Source organism: Rhyacophila brunnea, unplaced genomic scaffold (genome assembly GCF_057557595.1).
Source record: "Rhyacophila brunnea isolate RB1 unplaced genomic scaffold, BYU_Rbru_1.0 scaffold_23, whole genome shotgun sequence".
Taxonomy (NCBI): Eukaryota; Metazoa; Arthropoda; class Insecta; order Trichoptera; family Rhyacophilidae; genus Rhyacophila; species Rhyacophila brunnea.
In genome coordinates this window covers 30,278,413-30,299,424 of record NW_028232893.1, presented here as the reverse complement: position 1 = coordinate 30,299,424, position 21,012 = coordinate 30,278,413, and the positions used below count along the sequence as shown (strand labels likewise).

The 21,012-nt window shown below is 35.9% G+C and overlaps 1 protein-coding gene across 4 annotated transcripts in view; it reads left to right on the top strand.

Moving 5' to 3' along the window:
- The window catches only part of LOC147069843 (acidic phospholipase A2 PA4-like), a 54,748-nt gene that overhangs the window by 27,642 nt on the left and 6,094 nt on the right, over positions 1–21,012 (top strand). For all 4 annotated transcript variants that reach the window (XM_085950409.1, XM_085950411.1, XM_085950408.1 and 1 more), the window contains exons 3-6: positions 12,064–12,241; positions 14,430–14,590; positions 16,204–16,398; positions 19,889–19,976. In XM_085950409.1, the coding sequence (XP_085806535.1) occupies positions 12,078–12,241; positions 14,430–14,590; positions 16,204–16,398; positions 19,889–19,976 (608 nt within the window). In that variant the 5' untranslated portion in view covers positions 12,064–12,077. The remainder of the gene's footprint in view (positions 1–12,063; positions 12,242–14,429; positions 14,591–16,203; positions 16,399–19,888; positions 19,977–21,012) is intronic.

Below are 21,012 nucleotides of genomic sequence, written 5' to 3'. Positions count from 1 at the left end.
ATTTCGAAAAAAGCACATACTGAGCTAGGTACCAGACAGAGGCGGCTATACTTTAAGGGCTCGTAGGGACCATCCCCACATTATCATTTTTATAAATTATGATAAAAACAAGTGTACAATTGATTAATTGAAACTCAGCTTGCGTTTACACGGTTGAACTACGTCAATGTGGCTTTGAAACATATTTTTGTCTCCTTTTTCACAATCAAATCCCCACACCCTCTTTTGCCCTTATTTACCATTGAAGTGAAATCTCTTTGGTGTTTGGATGCATGCATGGGGGTGGCCAACAGGGCTCTAGCCTCGGGCCCCGGGCTTAGGAGGGGTCCCGGCATGGCAGGTCAACTAGATAAGTGAGATAAACATACACAACAGATTTGCTTTAATAGTAAAAAAATTCGCCTGCGGCGCTATTCTACAAGTGAAGTTTTATTTTATAATTACTTTTAGTGTGTTTCCTGTATAATAAAAATGACTATTTATCCAACATAGCAAAGAGTCTGATGTTACTTGGCTCTGCCAAAAGGGCGTCGCGCTCAGTGCTGCATAATATGAGTGCCGACAACTCAGGCTGATTTATTTAAAAATACTAAAAATCACTAAAAATACACCCTTTATTTTCCACGGAACCCTGGAGTTCCGTGGAATATCATTTAGGAAAAACTACTGTACTACTGTAGAGCATTACACTACCCTTAATCTTAGCGATAGGTTGGGGAGGGGCGCCAAACATCGTGGCTTGAGGGCCTGCTTCAGGGTGTGGGGACCATGTTTGGATGTATTCCATCCTTGAGACATTTGTAACTGGACTTGAAATATTATCTCCGATTGCATAATTATTATCAGGATAAATTCACCTCAGTCATATGCGTATCAATAGCTCTCACCTGAACAGAGATAGATTTGAGTTCGATTCCCACTCGATTTCAAATATTGTTTAAAGATTTTTCCAAGTAGCTTTCTGAGATGTCTTCAAAATAATACCTACGTCATATTCGTAGTAGTTTAACCGTATAGAAATCGTCCTCATATTGCCGGACAATGTGACATCTCTTAAGTATTCTTGCTCTGACGTTACGAGGAGTCAGTTTCACTGCTGACAGGGATATTGTGTTATAGGTATGTCTATCTATCTATATATAATCTCGGTCGCCCCATTTTATAATCGAGAGCATTATACAGACGCGCACTCAGGAGAGAGGCAAATCCATTGTATCCACCTTTTAGTATTACAATAGGATGACCTGCCTGCCTGGAGAGACTGTTGGTTTTTGGTAACCTGCAGGGAATGCGAAGCAGAGAGAGAATGTCGTCGCGCTGGAGTGACAAAGTAAAGGAGCTTACTTGGGGCAGCTTCACTCTTTCACTGAGAGAAGCAGAGGACCAAGAGTGATGACACTAATGACGAGTTCTTGTCGCTCAGAACATGACGGAATTTCGATATAGAAAATTGAAATAGAATTTATTATTTCGCAACTTATAAAATCAGTAATACGACTAAATATTAATTATTTAATAGAAAGATATAACCTACAAAAGGCTAGCTTTTTATTAGAATCTACAAAAAAATACCAGGTGGCAATTCCACCTGTCAATATTATTGTCAATGCGCTTAATAATAATTATATACTATTTAGCTAACACTAATACTAGTTTGATACCATAAGCAAACCAATATAGGGTAACATGATTAATTGTTAAAGAACGCTTCGATTTGAATAGCTACAAATATCGATCGGTAGGTATCCATTTTGATAAAACCTGTGTATTTTACGTGACTTTCTGACGAGACTGACTGTCTTAAAATAGATTTTTTTATTTATAAAAATAACGAAACTTTAATACATTGGTGGATTAAGCAGCATGTGAGCGAAATGCATATAGCGATTAAGTACAGCTCGCATGAAAGGGATGCAACGTGTGTGTTCTATATATTCGATCGCGCAACACAGACGCAAACTCTTTTGCATTCAAATTTACGTGCATCACAGAAAGACAGTTTATCCGTTAGTTGTGCATACATTTGGCAGACGAGTGTGTGGTGTACTTTTTTACACTGTGTTACAGACAGATAAATCAGGACAAATATGTAATGTAATTTTAAGCTGTTTTCGATGTTGAAAAACGTTACATTTAATACCATACACCAGATACGTATTTTATAAGCTTTACATCTGTTCAAAAACGTTAAATGGATCACAGATTTTTACTATCAGTTGGTATGTAGATAATTTAGGTACCTATTTTGAGTTACCAACGGATTATGTGTCTAAAATATAAATTTTACATAATTATGTATGCACATAAAACACAGAGAAATAAGCATAATATCTGATTTTTAGAGGGCATGTCAAACTTTCAAATTGTAATTATAAACCTACTCCATAACATGGTTACGAGACTTACCAATTTTTGACAGTAACCCCATGAAATACATTGGCGAAGGATGGAGGTAGGCTGTTAAGATCCACCATACATAGTGTAGGTACACTAAACTTTGTCAGTAATACACATCATTGAACTAAGACTACAATTTACAGATGGTGTTGGTTTGTTTTTAAAATTCAATTAAACCCTGCCCAAACCAAACTATAATAGTTTTGATATACTTTGGGAGATACGACAAAATTGTGCACACTTTTTCATTCACACTTATTTGCTTTTGTTGGATTAATAATACATTACATTTATTGTTGGTCCGTTTTTTTAAATTTACTAAGCCTTGGCTAAGCCAAACTATAATAGATAAAAAAATATTATTTTATCTGTAAAATATCCAAAGTTATGAATGATTTAGTTAGCATTATTTTAAATATTTTATAGATAGACGAGTATTTTACAACGTTTTTCTTAGCTCGTATTCTTATTTGTCCGGTGGTTCTTTGTCCGGTACAAATCTTGCAATCGATTTTTAACTAGCTTCCCGACTAGCTAGACATTTGAAACTTTTAGAACATATCATAACACGATGCCAATGCAATCTTTTAATACTTTTAGCCATCTTTAAGTAGAATTGAATTCATTTTCAGTTTATTCTTTTTTGTATGAAAATTTATTTCGACACCATTATTGGTTGCTAGGGGTCTGGGGTCCTAGCAACTAAATTATTAATATATACGAGCGTTACTATGAAAATCAATATAACAGGTCAAATTGACATTTCAGTATTATTTCTATCAAGTACAAATTTTTTGATCGTTTAAGCTAGTCAAGTCAAGTCAAGTTTATATGATTCAACCAATGACATTTGATTCAACAGAAAATTTAAAAACATTGTAAGTATATAAAAAGTTCTTTTTATCTTGTAATTATTTTGACTATTATTTATTATGGCTTGGTTACACAGGGTTTATATGAATTTAAAAAAAAACGAACCAACATCGTCTGTGAATTGTAGTATTTCAATGAACACAAATACGTATGACTGACAAAGTTTAATGTGCACTATTATTTATGTAGAATATCAACAGCCCATCTCCACCCATCGCCACTGATTAAATTATCATTGTGGGAACATAAATGTGGATTATACCTAGTACCTACACACTCACGAGACCGAATATTTTTAAACTGTAAATATATATGTCTGACTCCTGACTCCGGCTACGTCGCCATCAGCAGTGAACTATGGACGATCAGAGATAATAAAGTTCTCTCTTGTCAGATCATCGCTACAATAAATCGTCAATTTGTGAACTGTCACCATTAACTTCGGTAGGGAAGGTATGGTAATCCTGTGTTGGGTCAGGCAATGCAGATAAGTGCCTACGTCATATGCCAGCATCTACCAGTGTAGTCCTGCAGGGCTATTCTAAATAGTTAAGACGATACATCAGTGAAACGTCAAATAATTTTCAACTATAGGCGCGACGAAATTTTGGACTCGCTGGCAGTCTGAGAGCGAACGTCGAGGTGTCAATACGTCAATTTGTTTCGTGATGGCGACTGGGGTATTAATTCTTAAATCGTGTAAAGATGACTAAAAACGTTACCCATTTACATGAAAAAGAAAACATGTCAATGAATATATTATTATTGTTACTAATAGAACAGCATACGTTAAAGTGCCCACCACCACCCGTCATATATGCACAACCGTGGATATGCACGGCCGCTTTCTATGACGCTTTAAACGAAAGAAGTGATTTTAAGTGCTCATTCCGTCCCGAGACGGAGCCGCACGGGACTGATGCTGCAACCATGCACCGTAGTGCTTAAAGAAGAAAGTTAAGAGAGAAAATGTTTGTTTTTTGGACTGGCTCTGCTGTCCGCTGACGTTAAGCGCTTTGTGTACCCGCATACTGAGTGTCACGAATTGAAATGGATGAGTCTACAGAAGAGTCGGGACTATCCCGCTCCCCATAAGACGCTGCAAATTTCTCAAATGCCGCAAAGTTGGCCTCGGTTGCTACCAGATCTCCATGACCAATTGGGCCCGTGTGAGGACGGACCCTTGCAAACAACTTCGCTCGTTCGAATTCCATAAGTGGGCAATCCCAGAGGATGTGTTCAACATCTTGGTGGTCATGCCCGCAGGTACAACCCGACCCATCTACTATCAAGCCAAACTCGTGGAGTCTGGCGGCGAAGTTGCCATGGCCGGTGAGGAACTGGCTAATCCAGTGCGAAGGTTGGAGTCTTCTAGTCTGCAGAATACGTCTGGAAAAAAACGGTAAGTGTGCCGCCCCTTGGGGGAGGCGGTCCACCTCGCCTGCCATGCCGCAAATGCGGTCTTGTACACAATGTCACTTACAGTCTTCCTGTAAGGAACGTCCTCGGATCTCTGCGGTGGTGTCAGATGGACACCGGCGAGTGTTGTGCTGATCCCCCTCAAGAGGAGGGTGATCGATCTTCTGACTTGGACGTGCAGATCGAGGGGTAGCACCCCCGCGAGTACGGCAAGCGCGTCAGTAGAAGTTGTGCGGTAGGCTTTGGTAAGAGAGATCAGCGCAAGTCGCTGCCCGCTTAGTAGTGCGCGTCTCACGAGAGTTAAGGAGTTTACTCGGGAATGCCAAATGCTGGAGGTGTTACTAATAGAACAATAAACAGAACATTAAATGGACACATGTTGGATTTATATGACAAATTATATTTCGTTCGGCATGCGTCATTTGCACCCGCGACCCGCAATCCGCGCATCGCCTAGTCACGATCTTTTTAGACCATGCCTCAACTGAGGTATAGCCTTAACACGGTAACATATTTCCGTTAATTTTATTGCTCCAAAATAACACGATTATCACTCGGACCAATTCCATAAACAAGGCGGTTTTCCATAATAATTGTTAGCACAGTTAACACGTCTTAAATGATCCGATGAGAATCTCCATTATGATTTTTTTTATCCAATTGGGGATTCTAATTGGATACCAATATCTGGAATCTAGTAAGACGTTTTAACTGTGCTTCTTAACGACATTCGATGGATAATGGCTGACAAAGTTTAGTATGCACTATTTATGTCGAATCTTAACAGTGTCTGGGTATGAGGAATGTACCCGGAAAGTTTGAAAGGGAGGTGGCGACCCCTGCCGCAATAAAAATTCAAAAATCAATTGTTATGGATATTTTTTCGAAATTAACCCTCCCAAACACAGAACAGATAATAAATAGAATTCCGATAGGCTATATACCAATACAGTAAATTTTGACGCAGGGTTTTGAATGTGTGAGTGCCCTACGAAAATGAACCACCATTATAGATATGCAGTAGTGTGTATAATACACCAATATTAAATGAGCGTCAATGCATAAACCGAGACCAGTTGTCAGTATTCGACATATGACGTATTCTTGACACGTATTTAAAGTTATCCCGTATTCTTCCTTACTCGAGATCGATTGCCTGTTTCTCCTTACCCGTTAGGTATTTCAGTTCCCATTACGTCTGCGTATCCGGAAACTTGTACGTATGCAGTTCACCGTAACACACTTCACCGTGAAATTTTTTATCGGAAATATATGGCCGTATATTAAAGACCGTCCAACCTATTGGGGTCGTATAGTACTGACATAAAATTCATTTCTTGTCGGTTTACACTTTACAGGAAGCCAGCAGCAAAAAAAAAATGAAAATAGCCGATATATTATAAAAGATTATTTGTTAGGTTAGGGTAAGTTTTCATTCTTGAATTAATGAATTTTGCCAAAATCAGCAATGAAAATTGAATTAATGTTCATATTGAATCTAATAAAATTGGAGACCGTATAGTATACAGTCACCTCTTTCCAGGGCTCGAAATAGACCTGAGTGCACCGGAGCGCCGTCCGGTTCGTGAAATCGGTAAAATTGTCGTTCCGTCTCGTGGAAAAAAATATTTTGACCGTCTGAGCTAGATAGACCATAATATAATAGAACATCCAACACACTTATTTTTATAAAATACACATAAAATTTGATAACTATGTAAATAATATATTCAGAAAATATTCGAGCGCTCCGGTTTGTAAACTGTTCCATTTCGAGCGCTGCCTCTTTCCGATAAGCAAGCTCACGGTGAAATGTTTTACGTACAATTTACAATATGTAACCTTATTTCTGAGTTCCCTGCCCCAAAACCATTTTATCTGCGTGAGCCTGTTCGTATTGCAACATTTTCGATTGTACCTACGGAATGAATTGTATTTTAAGAATATATTTCTAAAATTAAAGATGATAATGTTGAAGTCTAAATTCCAGCGTATAGTAATTTATTTTTTTGCAACTTTATCGTAAATATTAGGTTTGTTTCAATAATTGTTAAGCTGCACGAAATATCGTGACTTTACTACAGATAACAGTGCTTATTACACGTAATTAGTTGTTTTTCGATTATTCTTTTACCTGGCAACACCTTTTGCAATAGAATAATGAGTAACCATCTCTATAAAATGACTTGTGTACCAATAAAATTTAAATATCTTAAAAATAAATAAATAGTCATCTTTGCCACACCGGCAATATGACAGCGACAATAAATTGACATCGACCAAGAAATTCAGTAGCTACTAACACTAAACAGTCCTGCGCATCTATCAGTGGCGAAGACTCCATACTAGGCGATTATTTAAAGTCTACCTTCTTAAGAAAATAGAAAAATTTTCATGTTGACGTATTTATATAATCACAAATAATAATATATTCAATATGCCCAAAGACATCTATCGTATAATTGTCATAATTTTACGATCTTTTCCCATATTTCAATAAGCACCATCTATGGCATCTCCCGAAATATAACACACCGCGTTTCGCTTCACATATTGTATAGGATTATTTTCGCGTGAATCGACGGGTTTTTCAATATGAAGTTTTTTTTTCATTATTTCAAAATGTCTGGCGTCCCGCATACAAATGTACAAGCTATTTCGTTAGCGCTTACGTCGCGAGAGCACATTTATTCAAAATAATTAATAAGAAGATAATTTAAAAAATAATTTCTATGGGATTCAATCACATAAATATGTATTGATTGTTATATATAAAATAATTTATCTCATGATTTTTATTTATTTATTAGTTCACACATTAGACAATTTAGATATCTGTGTTTTAAATATAGAAGTATTTTAAAATGTCTAGTTTTACGGGTTAAATTATAAATTGTTATGGAACATAATATATATACAACAACGGATATTTTCATAGATGATAGGTAATATATTTTGAGCGTATGTTACGTTTATAATGTTTAGGAAAATACATAAGTAATTCAAACTAATTTCTTATTTTTATGATCTAATTATAACAAACCAATTAAGCTTTTGAAATTTCTTCGTTTTAGCGCACCTATTCATCAGTAGTAATATTGGGTTAACTTCTTATTTCCCTTAAATATATCTGACAAGCATGGTTACTCCCACAGCCTACCTCTTTCAAAAAGTCAACTATAGATGAGGCTATTTAGAGTAGTTCATCATATTTATGTATTGAGGTATTATAATTGTTACAATAATTTAGCCGTCTAAACCAGGGGTAGTCAACCTTTTTATATCTACCACCCACTTTTGTATCTTTGTTAGTAGTAAAATTTTCTAACCGCCCACCGATTCCACAGTAATTGTGATTTATAAAGTAGGGAAGTAACTTTATTTTATTAAATTTATAAAGCAAATGAGAAATGGGACCAGTCTCAGGAAATAAAAACTAGAATTGAGATCGCAAGTAGCGCCTTTCTCAAAATGAGACGCCTCCTTAGCAATCGAGATCTTAACCTAGGTCTGAGACTGCGTATGGTACGTTGTTATGTGCTCTCAATTATTTTCTATGGTATGGAAGTATGGACGCTAAACCAAGAGATGTCACGGAGACTTGAAGCTTTCGAGATGTGGCTGTATAGACGCATCCTCAAAATTCCTTGGACTGACCGGGTGACAAATGTTGAAGTTCTCAATCGAATGGGGAAGGACCGAGAAGTTCTACGTAGTATCAAAACCAGGAAACTACAATACCTCGGCCACATTATGAGAGGACAAAAATACAGCATTCCCCAACTTGTCATTCAAGGAAAGATCAATGGGAAGCGTAGCAGAGGACGGCGCCGCATTTCGTGGCTTAAGAACCTCCGTGATTGGTACGAGTGCAGCTCCACCGAACTGTTCCGGGTAGCAGACGACAAAGATAAGATCGCCTTGATGGTGGCCGACCTCCGCTAGGGGATGGCACAATAAGAAGAAGACCAAATACTTTATGTCAGACTTTCGCTAAGTTTGGCAGAATAAATCTTTATGCTGTAGTTAAATCTATCTTTTTATTTATACTTTGCATTCATAGAAGCATGAAGTCTGATGAAATTACATTGAATTAAATAAATTATTAATGAGATCCCCGAGACTGATGCTGCGAAACTAAATACTGGATATCTGGCTCAATTTTTTTGAGTAACAAACGAAGGTCTCCTCTTTCGGAAATATTCAGGCGGTTTCTTTCTTTGGTCATAATATGATTAACAGCACTAAAGCCTGATTCCACAAGATATGAGGTAGGGAAAGGTATCAATAAACTGAATATCATTTTCCACATATGAAGCGCCTAGTTTCAAAAGCCCCTAAAACGATTTTAGGTAGTTCTGAGAAAAAATGAGAAAAACTATTTTAGATAGTTTTGAGAAAAATGTGAGAAAATCATATCTATTAAATCTGTGAACTTCATGTATTTATTTTTTAATTCGTTATATTCTAAGGAGTATTTTGGCTTTCCATTATAGGGGTATTTGAAAAGCACACCCAACCATTTTAGCAGGTTTTGAAATTTACCCTAATTTTTGATCATACGTATTGACGGTTTTTGACGTTTGTTAAAGTTCAATCTTTGGCCATCATATAGGTAACAAAAATATCCATCTAAATGCATATATAACTCAAAAAAATTCAAAAACCATTTTAGGGGCTTTTGAAACTAGGCGCTTCATATTTGGATATAATGTTTTTTATTTTGCCATATGTTTTCATATCCACCACTATCGAATTTATGTTTACTTTCTTCATAATATTATCTAATTAGCGATTTAAATAGTATATTTTCTGAAATTTAAATTGTCACGGGGAATTTTATGAAAACATAATGAAAAGGTTTTTAAAACCTCTACTGCCCACCATGAACGCAGGAACGCCCAATAGCGGGCGGTAAGGACCACGTTGACTATCCCTGGTCTAAACTGTCAAAACTGTCTATCTCGCTCTATGAGAGGTGCTGTTAAAACATGGCACTTTTTGACAGTTCAGAGGGTTAATTTATTCTAACAATCAACGCTCGAAAATTTTACGAACCGAATCATTGTGTCATACCTATTCATAAGCCGATTTTCACATCTAAACTCGCGTTGTCTGCCACACAGCCTTAAATCAAACCTTCTAAGAACCTCCATCCGATGTTGCATGAAACCTCTCGAAACGTATATATATTTGGATGCGGCGACCGGCGAGCCTGTATAGAAATGACCAATTCGTAGGTGTGTGTATAGGTACGTTTTGACGTCTTCGACTCACAGTCCGAAACGCATGCGATTTTTAGATAGCAATACTAGATGTTTTTTTTCAAACTAAAAAGTCGCGATCGACCAATCTGCGGAGCTCCATTTGGCAACGTTTTGTGAATAACGATGAATTCACATCGACGTATTCGACACGTTCAGACAAGACAAGTTTTGATTTGCGAGCCGGTTAAGAGTCGAAATAATCAGGCATTTATTGCGATTCTACTTCAAACATGTATATACAAAGTACCTAACACTTAAATAAATTGAACATCTAGATACTTCGGTTTTTTTACAAATTTCAAATCGTATAGCTTTAGTGGGCTTACTACATTAAATCCGCCGGCAAGTGACAAACGATTTCATTATTACGTCAAACAAATTATAGCTACATCTCTAATCGATACTTGACAATGAGTATTGATTACTTCCATTACTGCAAACATTTTAGGCACAGCTTTTAGGTCACGGTTAGTAGGTATTCAAATGCTAATACAAAAAAAATACCAATATTTTTTTTATTTATCGTAAGAAGTCATACGTTAAAAGTTCAAGATGTTTTTGCATAATAGTAAATTTTACTTTGGATTATTAGATTGTTGGCCAATAACAACAATGTTATTTTGAATTCATTCATTCACTTGAACGTTAGCATGTTTACTGTTGTATTTACTAGACAAGAGTATTATTGCATTACAGTTATTAAAATACAATAGAAATTAATAAAAAGTCTTAATTACTAATAGTCGTGTATACGTGGATGGATTTGCTGCTGACAGTACTTATTATCGCGGCCATAACAAGAAAATCCAAGTGTAAAATACGTATTATCGTACAAGTTGCAAAATTGCATGCGTGGATCAAAAAAGTTTAGCGGTCTCTGAATTTTCACGCAATAGCTAGAACTTGTGTGATATCTGCGCCTGCGCAATAGAAATTAGTAGCGAACCTGCCGGAAAAAATACGAACTACACCGTGCAGAGCATTTTGACGATTACCAATTTTCACAACCTATCAAATAGTACCATACAGTGACAATAACGCGTCTCGTGTAAAACGGTATTTTCAGTGTGGCAGAATTTCTTTAGCAGTCGACTTTTAAATTTGCCTACTGAAAACAGATAAAAAAACGAATCGACCTTTACGCTCTAAATAAGGATAGGGTAGGTACTCTTTAAACTGACGCAAAAGCGTTACGAAAAATAGACGTAGAATAACCAGTGGCGGCCCGTCCATATGCACAGCGGAACTGCAGCACGCCCAAACAAATTGAGAAAAATATGATATTATAATATACATAAATTTATGTATATTAAGCTCGCCTGCGCACCGGTACATCCAATAATTATCATACGCCGCGGTACTAATGTCAGAAAGTGACCATCTTTATGATTCTATGCAGTACCGTTTTCAATGGAATATGCTCGAGTGGGCGAAGAAGGGGCGCGAGGAGCGGGGCTTGCAGCTGGGAGATTGATCGGTACTGCCGGTCAGACAGTATTTCGCCGTTTCTGTGTTCGCACGTGAGCACGCGCGCAACAGTGAGGAAAGAAATATAGCTTTAATGATTTATTAACATTGTTAAAATTTATTTCTGCAAGCAATTTATGCAAAGTTATTTATTTTAATTAATAATTTATATTTAATTTTAATGTTAATAGTAAAATATAATCCAAATAAATATTTATTTTATTTTTAATCAACCGCAGCACCCCCATATATCTTATCCACGAGCCGCCACCGAGAATAACTATAAACGCGCGGCTCGTCCGCTACCAGCCCCGATCACTTACCCGCGCCGATTATTTTCATTTTACGTTCAGTAGGCTACATTCTGTGCGACGTATTTTCCATATGTTATTATTACTTCTTTAGTTTTATTATTGTAATTACATAATTTTCAGAAAAGTAAAAATGTTTGTATCTTTTGGATTCTGTTACTTTGACAAATAAATTGTCATACGCAACATGAACATACGCAGGAATTCGGCAGGGCTAATATGATTATTGTTACGGTTGCTATCGTCGATACTTACATCAACAATATTGTATCACTTTTATGATTCTATCGCTTTAAGTTGGTTTATCTGGTGTGTCTCTTCTCTTTCAGTTCTACATTCCCTAATGGTGACCTGCACGTGGCTGATTACCAATTCCCTGGTCGTGCTGCTCTTGGCACTGACTCCTCGGAGGCATGTCCTCGGCACGGTGCTGGTGGCTGACAACACTATGTCCAGGATGATCGAGCTCACTGCCAGGAGTCCATACTGCACACTGCATAACGACAGGTAATTTTCTTAACCTACAAGGCCAAACGTGCATTACGGTTCCCTCGTAAAACTCTAGGTTACTTTTGGATAGATAATTAGAGTTTTCAGGTTGTCCAATAGTCACTGAATGGCTATATTTTAATACACTACATTTTGACGAAGGGTTTTGAATGTGTGAATGTCCTAATGTTAATATCCCGTAAGTGACTTTTTACAAATTGTGCAGCAAGCTAAAAAAAACTAAATATTTAATATCTCGTATCTGACTGTTAATATAGCACACATGTTGTAACTACATAGCATGCCAATAACCCGTAACGTGAAAAGTGGTAAAGCAAAGCACATAACGCCTAATATAATGATAACATCGAATAAAATGCGGCATATATATAAAGATAAACATCCAAATTTGTTATATTACTTACTGTTTTAACTTTTAAATAATTATTCGAAAGTGACATTTTGAAACTGAATTCAACACACGCCATGCAACATGCTTAACAGCTTAAAGGCAAGATAGAGGCTATTACATTTGTATTCCTGCAATGTTCAGATACAGGAAATTACTAAAATGGCTGTATCATTTTTGTTAAAATAACTACAGATATGGGCAGTATTTTTGTTGATTTTAGTACATCAAAAAGTCATTTTCGTCATATAGGTCAGATACGGGGTATTAACATTAGCACATCGATGTGAGAGTGTCCTACGAAAATGAATCACGCATTATGGGCGTGCAATAGTGTGTGTTGCAACCTTCAATACAACAATATTAAACGAGCGTCAAATGCACAACCGAGAGCAGTTGTCAGTATCGAACGAATGACGCATTCTTGACACGTGTTTAAGTTTATCCCGTATTCTTCCGCACTCGAGATCGGTTGCCTGCTTATCCTTACCCGTTAGGTATTTCAGTTCCCATTATTTCTGAGGTCTCTGAGTTTAAGCAATCGTTATGTTTCAAATTTTTGGTATACATAAATGTTAAATGTAAGTACACTAAACGTATATTTTTATAGCCATTTATTGATTGTAATGATTTATTTTTCGAGTGCAAGCATAGAGCTTTGGGCAATGTTTTTTTTTACTTTACAACAAAGTTTTCGATTATTAAACGAATATATTCGGCACAGTAATATGACATAATATGACTTTGCGACTCTGAGAGTTGCTCCAATGCATAATTACAAAGGACTCTTGTTACAAACGTCATGCTGTTAAGTTATGTATATATTCCTGATTATAATAATTATCTAATAAATGAATCCAATAAAGTATTTTAAAAAGATCAAATCGTTCATCACTGATTTGGACTAATTATAGCAACCTGGTGTCCGGAAACTTGTACGCATACAGTTCGCCGTATTACACTTCACAGTGAAATTTTGTACCTATCGGAAATATATGGCCGTATATTAAATACCGTCCAACCTCTTTGGGTCGTATAGTACTGAACTGGCATAAAATTCATGTCTAAATAAACCTCCCCCCCCCCCACACCCACGATGGCCACGATAAGCGTTGGCCTATTGCGTCGTGGGTCTCAGGTTCGAATCCTGGGTCTGACAAGTACACATATTGTTTTTCAATTTGTGTATGAGTCAGAGTATGGACCTAATGGGTTGAGCAAGTGACTGACATCCATTTCTCGTAAAAACAAAATATGTTAATACAAACCTCTACTCTGTGGAGGCCCATATGATCCTATTAGGATCGGACATGGTCGAAAGAAGAAAAAATAAAAAATAAAACACCGTTCTTGTCGGTTTACACTGTAGAGGAAGCCAGCAGCAAACAAATTTTGAAAATAGCCGATATACTCGATTATTTGTTCGGTAAGGTTAGGTTTTCATTCTTGAATAATTAATGAATTATGCCGAAATCAGCTATGAAAATTGAATTAATGTTCATATTGAATCTAATAAAATTGGAGACCATATTATACGGTCATTTCTTTCCAATAAGAAAGCTCACAGCGAATTGTGTCACGGTAAAATGTTTTACGTACAATTTACATGCAACCGGTTAAACCATGCTATAACAAAACATTTGACAAACTAAACTGTTCACCGAAAATATACCTACTTATTGTTTTTCAAGTGTTAATCTGGGCCTTGTCACAATACCTATAGAATCTTTTTTTCTTTTGTGTGTGAAGCTTTCCAATAAAAATTACACTGTTTCCATGTTTGAAATCTGATTTCAGAGGTGTCATTCAGAGGATGGTGCTTAGTTCAGATCCTCGGAGGGTACGTCAAATGTCCAATGGCGCCGTGACAGCTTTGGAAGTCGCCTGCAGAGATAAGACCCTGACCACAGCCCACCAGGGAGGGTTTGTATATCCTGGAACCAAATGGTGTGGACCAGGTAACTACAACAAAATATACTAAAAATGTATTCACTTTTATAACGAGCTACTTCTCGGGTATTCCGAGCAAAACTGTTAATGTGTCGATCGTTTAAAAACAACATTTTCGACCATAAGCAATAAAATCCGACCGGGCAGTTAACTAGACCGATGCCGCCGGGATCGGATTACGTTTATGACACAGTTAAGTGTCTATGTACTCAATTGGTGTTTTCGCTGACAACATTGTAAAAGTGTCCACGCATATGGTTGAAATTGCATGTAAAAAATCCAAGCTTTGTGAAGTCAGTAGGTACCTACCGCCGGCGGCCCAGCACTTCGTCACAATAAACAACTTCTTTTGTAGTTTGTGAATGCCATGCTTGTTTCGGGGATTTTTACGATGGTTTTCAGATTTTTTATGTTCTATGCTTAAATAGAACGCGGCGCGAAAATGTTATATAACGATACAAGTAATGCTTACAACGAGCAAATTCACTCGGTCCCATCTTCCTCGTAATAACCAAGTTCGACTGTATTTTTAATATTATTAAAAACATTGACGTCCCATGGAATGCAGGCCATGCACTGCTTACGGGAGGTAGGTACATACCCTTTAGGGTGCCACATAAAAAAAGAATTATTAGGTATTAGATTTTTGGTCTGTCAGCGTATGTTCCCTTTCTTTACTCAACGTGTCAGGCTCTGTCATTTTCTATACCCCACTTTCCCCATCGTGACAAATCACATTATATCAGTAGCGAAGGGTGGGGGTAGGCTGTGAAGATCCGCCATAAATAGTACACATTATACTTTGTTAGTTATACGTATTTGTTTTTATTGAACTAAGACTGCAATTTACAAAAGATGGTGTCGGTTAGTTTTTAAAAATCAATTAAACCCTGTCTAAACCAAATCGTAATAGTCTTGGTATACTTTGGGCGACACGACAAAATTGTGCACACTTTTTCATTCATACTTATTTATTTTCGTAGGATTAAGAATAGCTAAATATTAGACATATTATTGTTGAGTCATTTTTTAAATTCATTACGCCCTGCCTAAACCAAACATAGATACAAAATATTATTATGTATATAAAATATCCAAAGTTATGTATGATTCAATTGCATAGTTTTAGATATTTTATAGATAGACGAGTATATTATTTTGACTATTATCTATTAGGTATGGCTTGGTTTCGCAGGGTTTCATTGAATTTTAAAACTAACCAACACCATCTCTGTAAAATTGTAGTCTTATTTCAATGAAATTAAATATGTATGACTGACAAAGTTTAGTGTGCACTATTATAGCAGATCTTAACAGCCTACCTCCACCTTTTGCCATTGGCGTGACGTCATACATGGATCATTTGTTACAAAGAATTGAGTTAATATCACGCCGAGGACTGATGGACGAATGACAACTCCGCATTCGCCCTTGAAATAATAGATATTATGTCCAAACCGTCACAGATATGTTCATCTAGACATCTTCTCCCTGCGATGTGTGATAGCGTCTAGTCGTCGTTGTGGGTGGCGGGCATGAGACCCATAGCTAAAAAGATCAAAATGCAAAGACAGAACAGTGTTCAAACTGTTTGACTATAAAATAATGCATTATATTTCAGGCAACAGAGCATCAACATACAAAGATCTTGGCATCCACACAGACGAAGACAGATGTTGCCGAGAGCACGACCACTGCCCGTCAGCGCTGGCCCCTGGAGAATGTCGCAAAAGTGTCTGCAACAAGGGGCGATATACCAGATCCCACTGTGACTGTGACGCCAGGTTCAGAAGATGTTTACAAGCCCTAAACACTGGTAAGGACCCAAACCTTTTTTTTATTACCACCGCCATCTTTAGATTAACAAAGCCTGAGCATAACTTTTTGCACAAGCAACGAGTGGTCCACTTTTCAGCTGTCAAAATCAGACCCTAGATTGCTCGACATATTGATTCGCCCTTTCTCATTTCAAATTAAATTATAAAAAATTCTCACATCAAATATATTGACTATCAGTGTTATTAATATATAATAATATATACATTCCTGCACCGCGATTTCCTAACTATCGACTCGTGTGTCACCCGACGACATGACGTAATTGTGACGTCAGCCAATACACGCTCGAGGCATGCCGCCCAACACACAGTGCTCACCATAGATATTATTATGATGAAACACCTATTTTTGTATGGTGACAATGAATAACACCACTGTTTGACCAGCGTTATTTTCTCGAATGCTATTATCACTCCGGTAGTACGTCACAATGATGTCATATGACGTCATGTCAACCGAGCGGCATGGACTCGCAAGTTTTAACATAGGGCCCCTGTTATTCATCAGCTGTCAAAGCCAGACTAGTCCTTTACACAAAAACAGGTGGTAATATCGATTTCCAAAAAATATGTAGCATTGATCTATGCATTACATTTGTTGAAGGTGTGTTAATCCTAGTGTATTATTTATCATGTAACTCATCTATCCAAACCAAACCATTCCCTGTGTGAACACGACAGACGCGTTAGTATGAGCACTCTACAGAACAATGACAGGTCATCCATCGACAACAACCGGAGAGGTGGAAAAAGTAGGACCAGTCGTTGTGAATGTATCGGCTTTCTACTTGAGTCGGCAATGGTATTACTCAAAACAAAAAAGATCATGCTAGTTGAAAACAATACCTACTGCTTTAAAGTTTTACATACAGTTGGTTGAAACCAGAGCAGGTAACCGATACCTGGAACTCATTAAACCCCCTATTACTTAGAATACGGAACTGGCAGCAGCACCCTTATTTTAGAATTTTGGGAACTCCGAAATGAAACCCCATTATATCGAATTTTTGAGACCAAATTGCAATAGACCTCTCTATTCTGGACTAGTCACATTAGATCACTATTGATTTGAACAGCTACCACGTACAGAGTTTGCGTAACCAAGGAAATATGTTTATATATTATCAGTGGCGGCTCGACGACTTTCTAGGTGGTGGGGTTTAGCCATTAATTATTAAATATACATACCTACCTACTTTCTTATATTATACATTATGTACCAAGCTACTTATAATAATATAATTTTATTAATGAGGAAATGAGTAATTTTTCGGAATAAAAATATGATTATCTGAGTTGTCACTTAAGGGGGGACATCCTCAGCGTAGGTCAAAATGGAGCTTTTATTGCATTTTAAAAGCATGATCCTGGACATTCCTTAGACGTTGTAGATAATCTATTTATATAATTTTGAAGCCTTATTATCCTTTATATTTATTTCAAACATTTGATGACTGCATAAAGTATTTTTATTACATAAAATAGTATTCTTTTAAACCTCTCGCTCTAATGTTTTACAATATAGTCATGTTTCAGTACATACATGTGCAGTGGTGTTAAGATTTTTTACATTTATTAATTTTTGAACGCATTTATAAAACCATTAGTATAATTTATGTCGACATTATTATAGTGAAATATTTACGATAAAAAAGTATCGTTTAAATATTTATTATATTAAATATCGTTAAAAAATTAATAAATGTAAAAAATCTTAACACCACTGCACATGTATGTACTGAAATATGACTATATTCTAAAACATTAGAGCGAGAGGTTTAAAAGAATACTATTTAATGTAATAAAAATACTTTATGCAGTCATCAAATGTTTAAAATAAATATAAAGGATAATAAGGCTTCAAAATTATATAAATAGATTATCTACAACGTTTAAGGAATGTCCAGGATAATGCTTTTAAAATACAATAAAAGCTCCATTTTGACCAATCCTGAGCATGTCCGTCGCTTAAAAAGAATAATTATTATAGACTTATCATTATCAGTTTTGAACAATGAGATACAGCGAGCGATTTTACTCACAAGGGTTATTTGATTTGCTCCCCAGTATGCGTATATACTAAAATGCTAATGTATTCACATCTTTTGCAGAACAAGATTTTTTATACCGCGGCGTAAAATAGCACCATAGATTTCTTCATTTGTACATAGGTGTCACCGTGAAATGGGGCATATTTAATTAAATTAATTATTTTAATACCGTGTAATCATCATTATGTTATTACATAATTTACAATCATTTCTTTATTTATTTGTTTAATAATAATAATTATCTCTATAAAATTGCGACGGGTTTAGACGGATAAAATAAAAATAAATAGTTAGTTTAATTACGAATTAAGTAGGTATATTATGACTATTATAAAAATATTGGACGTGTAATTTTGACATGATAATGATGTGGGGATGGTCCATACAAAACCTTAAGGTAGAACCACGCCCTTAGGCTATAGATACATCTAGACGCCACCCATTGCATTGCTAAATGCAGCTGCGTGCCGTGCGTGCGTTTGGTTTGTGGGCGAGCGAACGAATTCGTATACAAATGTTCGAGACCATAGACCATTTCGCTAGTGCTCGCCTAAAGTGCTCGCACTAGACGCTCAGAATTAAAATATATTTTTCTATTTTTTTACTTTATATAGTATTTTTAAGCGGTCAAAATGCAACCGTTAGGTAAAAATATCCATAATTTAAGTTATTTTAAAGAAACACGGTCACTTGATATTAAAATACATAATAATATACAAATAAATTATCACGAACATGACGTATCAACTTACCTATGAAACTTAATACCATCTTCTTGCTTATCAGAATGTGAACTGCCCATCAACAAAACCGAGAAAAAATCAATAGTAATATGGAAGTGAGATGGTGTAAGGAACAGACAGGGTAGGTTGGTTTGACTCCCAAATGAAATGGTGCGTGAATGAAATGAACCCTGGTTTTATTATCTCCTTCCAAATAAATATCAATTTAATTATTACAGGTAAGTTTACAAATTATAATTTAGATGAGTGAAATCACGGGAATGCGTTCTGACGGATTACGAGTTCAACCGGGCGAAGCGTAACGATAACCTTACGGTTAAGTCTTTGATTGCTGAATGACGATGTTGCTTTCTTCTACTGAGTGTTTTATATTGATTCGATACAATGGAAAATGCTGCTATCAACTACTTGAATATTTTTGATAATCACGCTTATGAGGTTTACTGTGCAATACATGATTTGTTTCGTAATATATAAACAATTGATTTTAATTTGAACAATAATTATGCAGTTTTAATAATTGCGCAAGATTGATTTTCATACAAACAACTTTTGTGCATATCATGGTAAACCTATATAGCATTATTTATTAATTTGGGAAATTATTGATTAATTGAATTATGGATGGTAGGGTATTCACCCTACAGTAATTAACCTAACTTTATGATTTTCAGAGACTGCAAATACTTTGGGAGCAGTGTTCTTCAACGTCGTTCAAGTAACTTGTTTCAAGGAGAGAAGACCGTGCTCACACTGGCAAAGGCAAGCCCATTATATTTGTAATCTTATTTTATATATATATTTTCATACAGCATTCGCAGTGGTACGTTTAGTGAGGTAGAAACATAGATACGATAAAAAATGACAATGTCTTTTTAAATTCCAAATAATAAATGCAGGATTTCTGTTATGCTTTGGGAAATAGTTTATATCTTTTCAAATTTAAATATAATTGAATGACTTTGTGACTAGTTTTAACTCTGCGGAGGCCCTCTTTGAAATTTTCTGTCGAATTGGTTGTGTTATTTGCATCAAAAACGCGCCACTGAGTAATTTGACAAGAATACATAAGTAATAATATGTATAAACATTACAACAAAATCCAATCTTATTTTTGACCATGTCCGATCCTAATAAGTTCATACGGGCCTCCACAGGGTGGAGGTTTGGATGGATGTTAGCCAATTGTTCAACCTATTAGGTTCATACTCTGACTCATAGAGAAATTGAAAAACAATTTGTGTACTTGCCAGACCGAGGATTCAAACCTAGGACCCACGACGTTATTGGCCAACATTTAAGGGCGATGCTTATAACAGCAAAGGCACCTGGCGGAAAAATACGAAGCTTGCAATTTGAGACATTTTTATGTATCTGAAAACATTAAAAAGATTTTGTCAAATATTGTCAAAGATAAACTTACAATTTAAAAAAAAATGTGAATTTTATACATATTATTTATGTCACGAATAACGTTATTATTACATTATATTTATGGTCATATTTATTATTAAAATTTCGTTTATTAAGTTTTCACTTTTTACCATGTAGATTTTTGACTAATTCATCGTTTTAATATTTTTTATATTCATTTTAAAAAACATCAATTTTTATAAAAATATAAATGTGTATAACTTGAAATCCTTTTTATTTATATCAAATCAAGCTTCAATATTGGGACCATACCTAAAATAAAATTTGATATAAATAAAAAAAGGATTTCAAGTTATTTATACACATTCATCTCTATATATATAAAAATCTCGTGTCACGATGTTTGTGGTCGCACTCCTCCGAA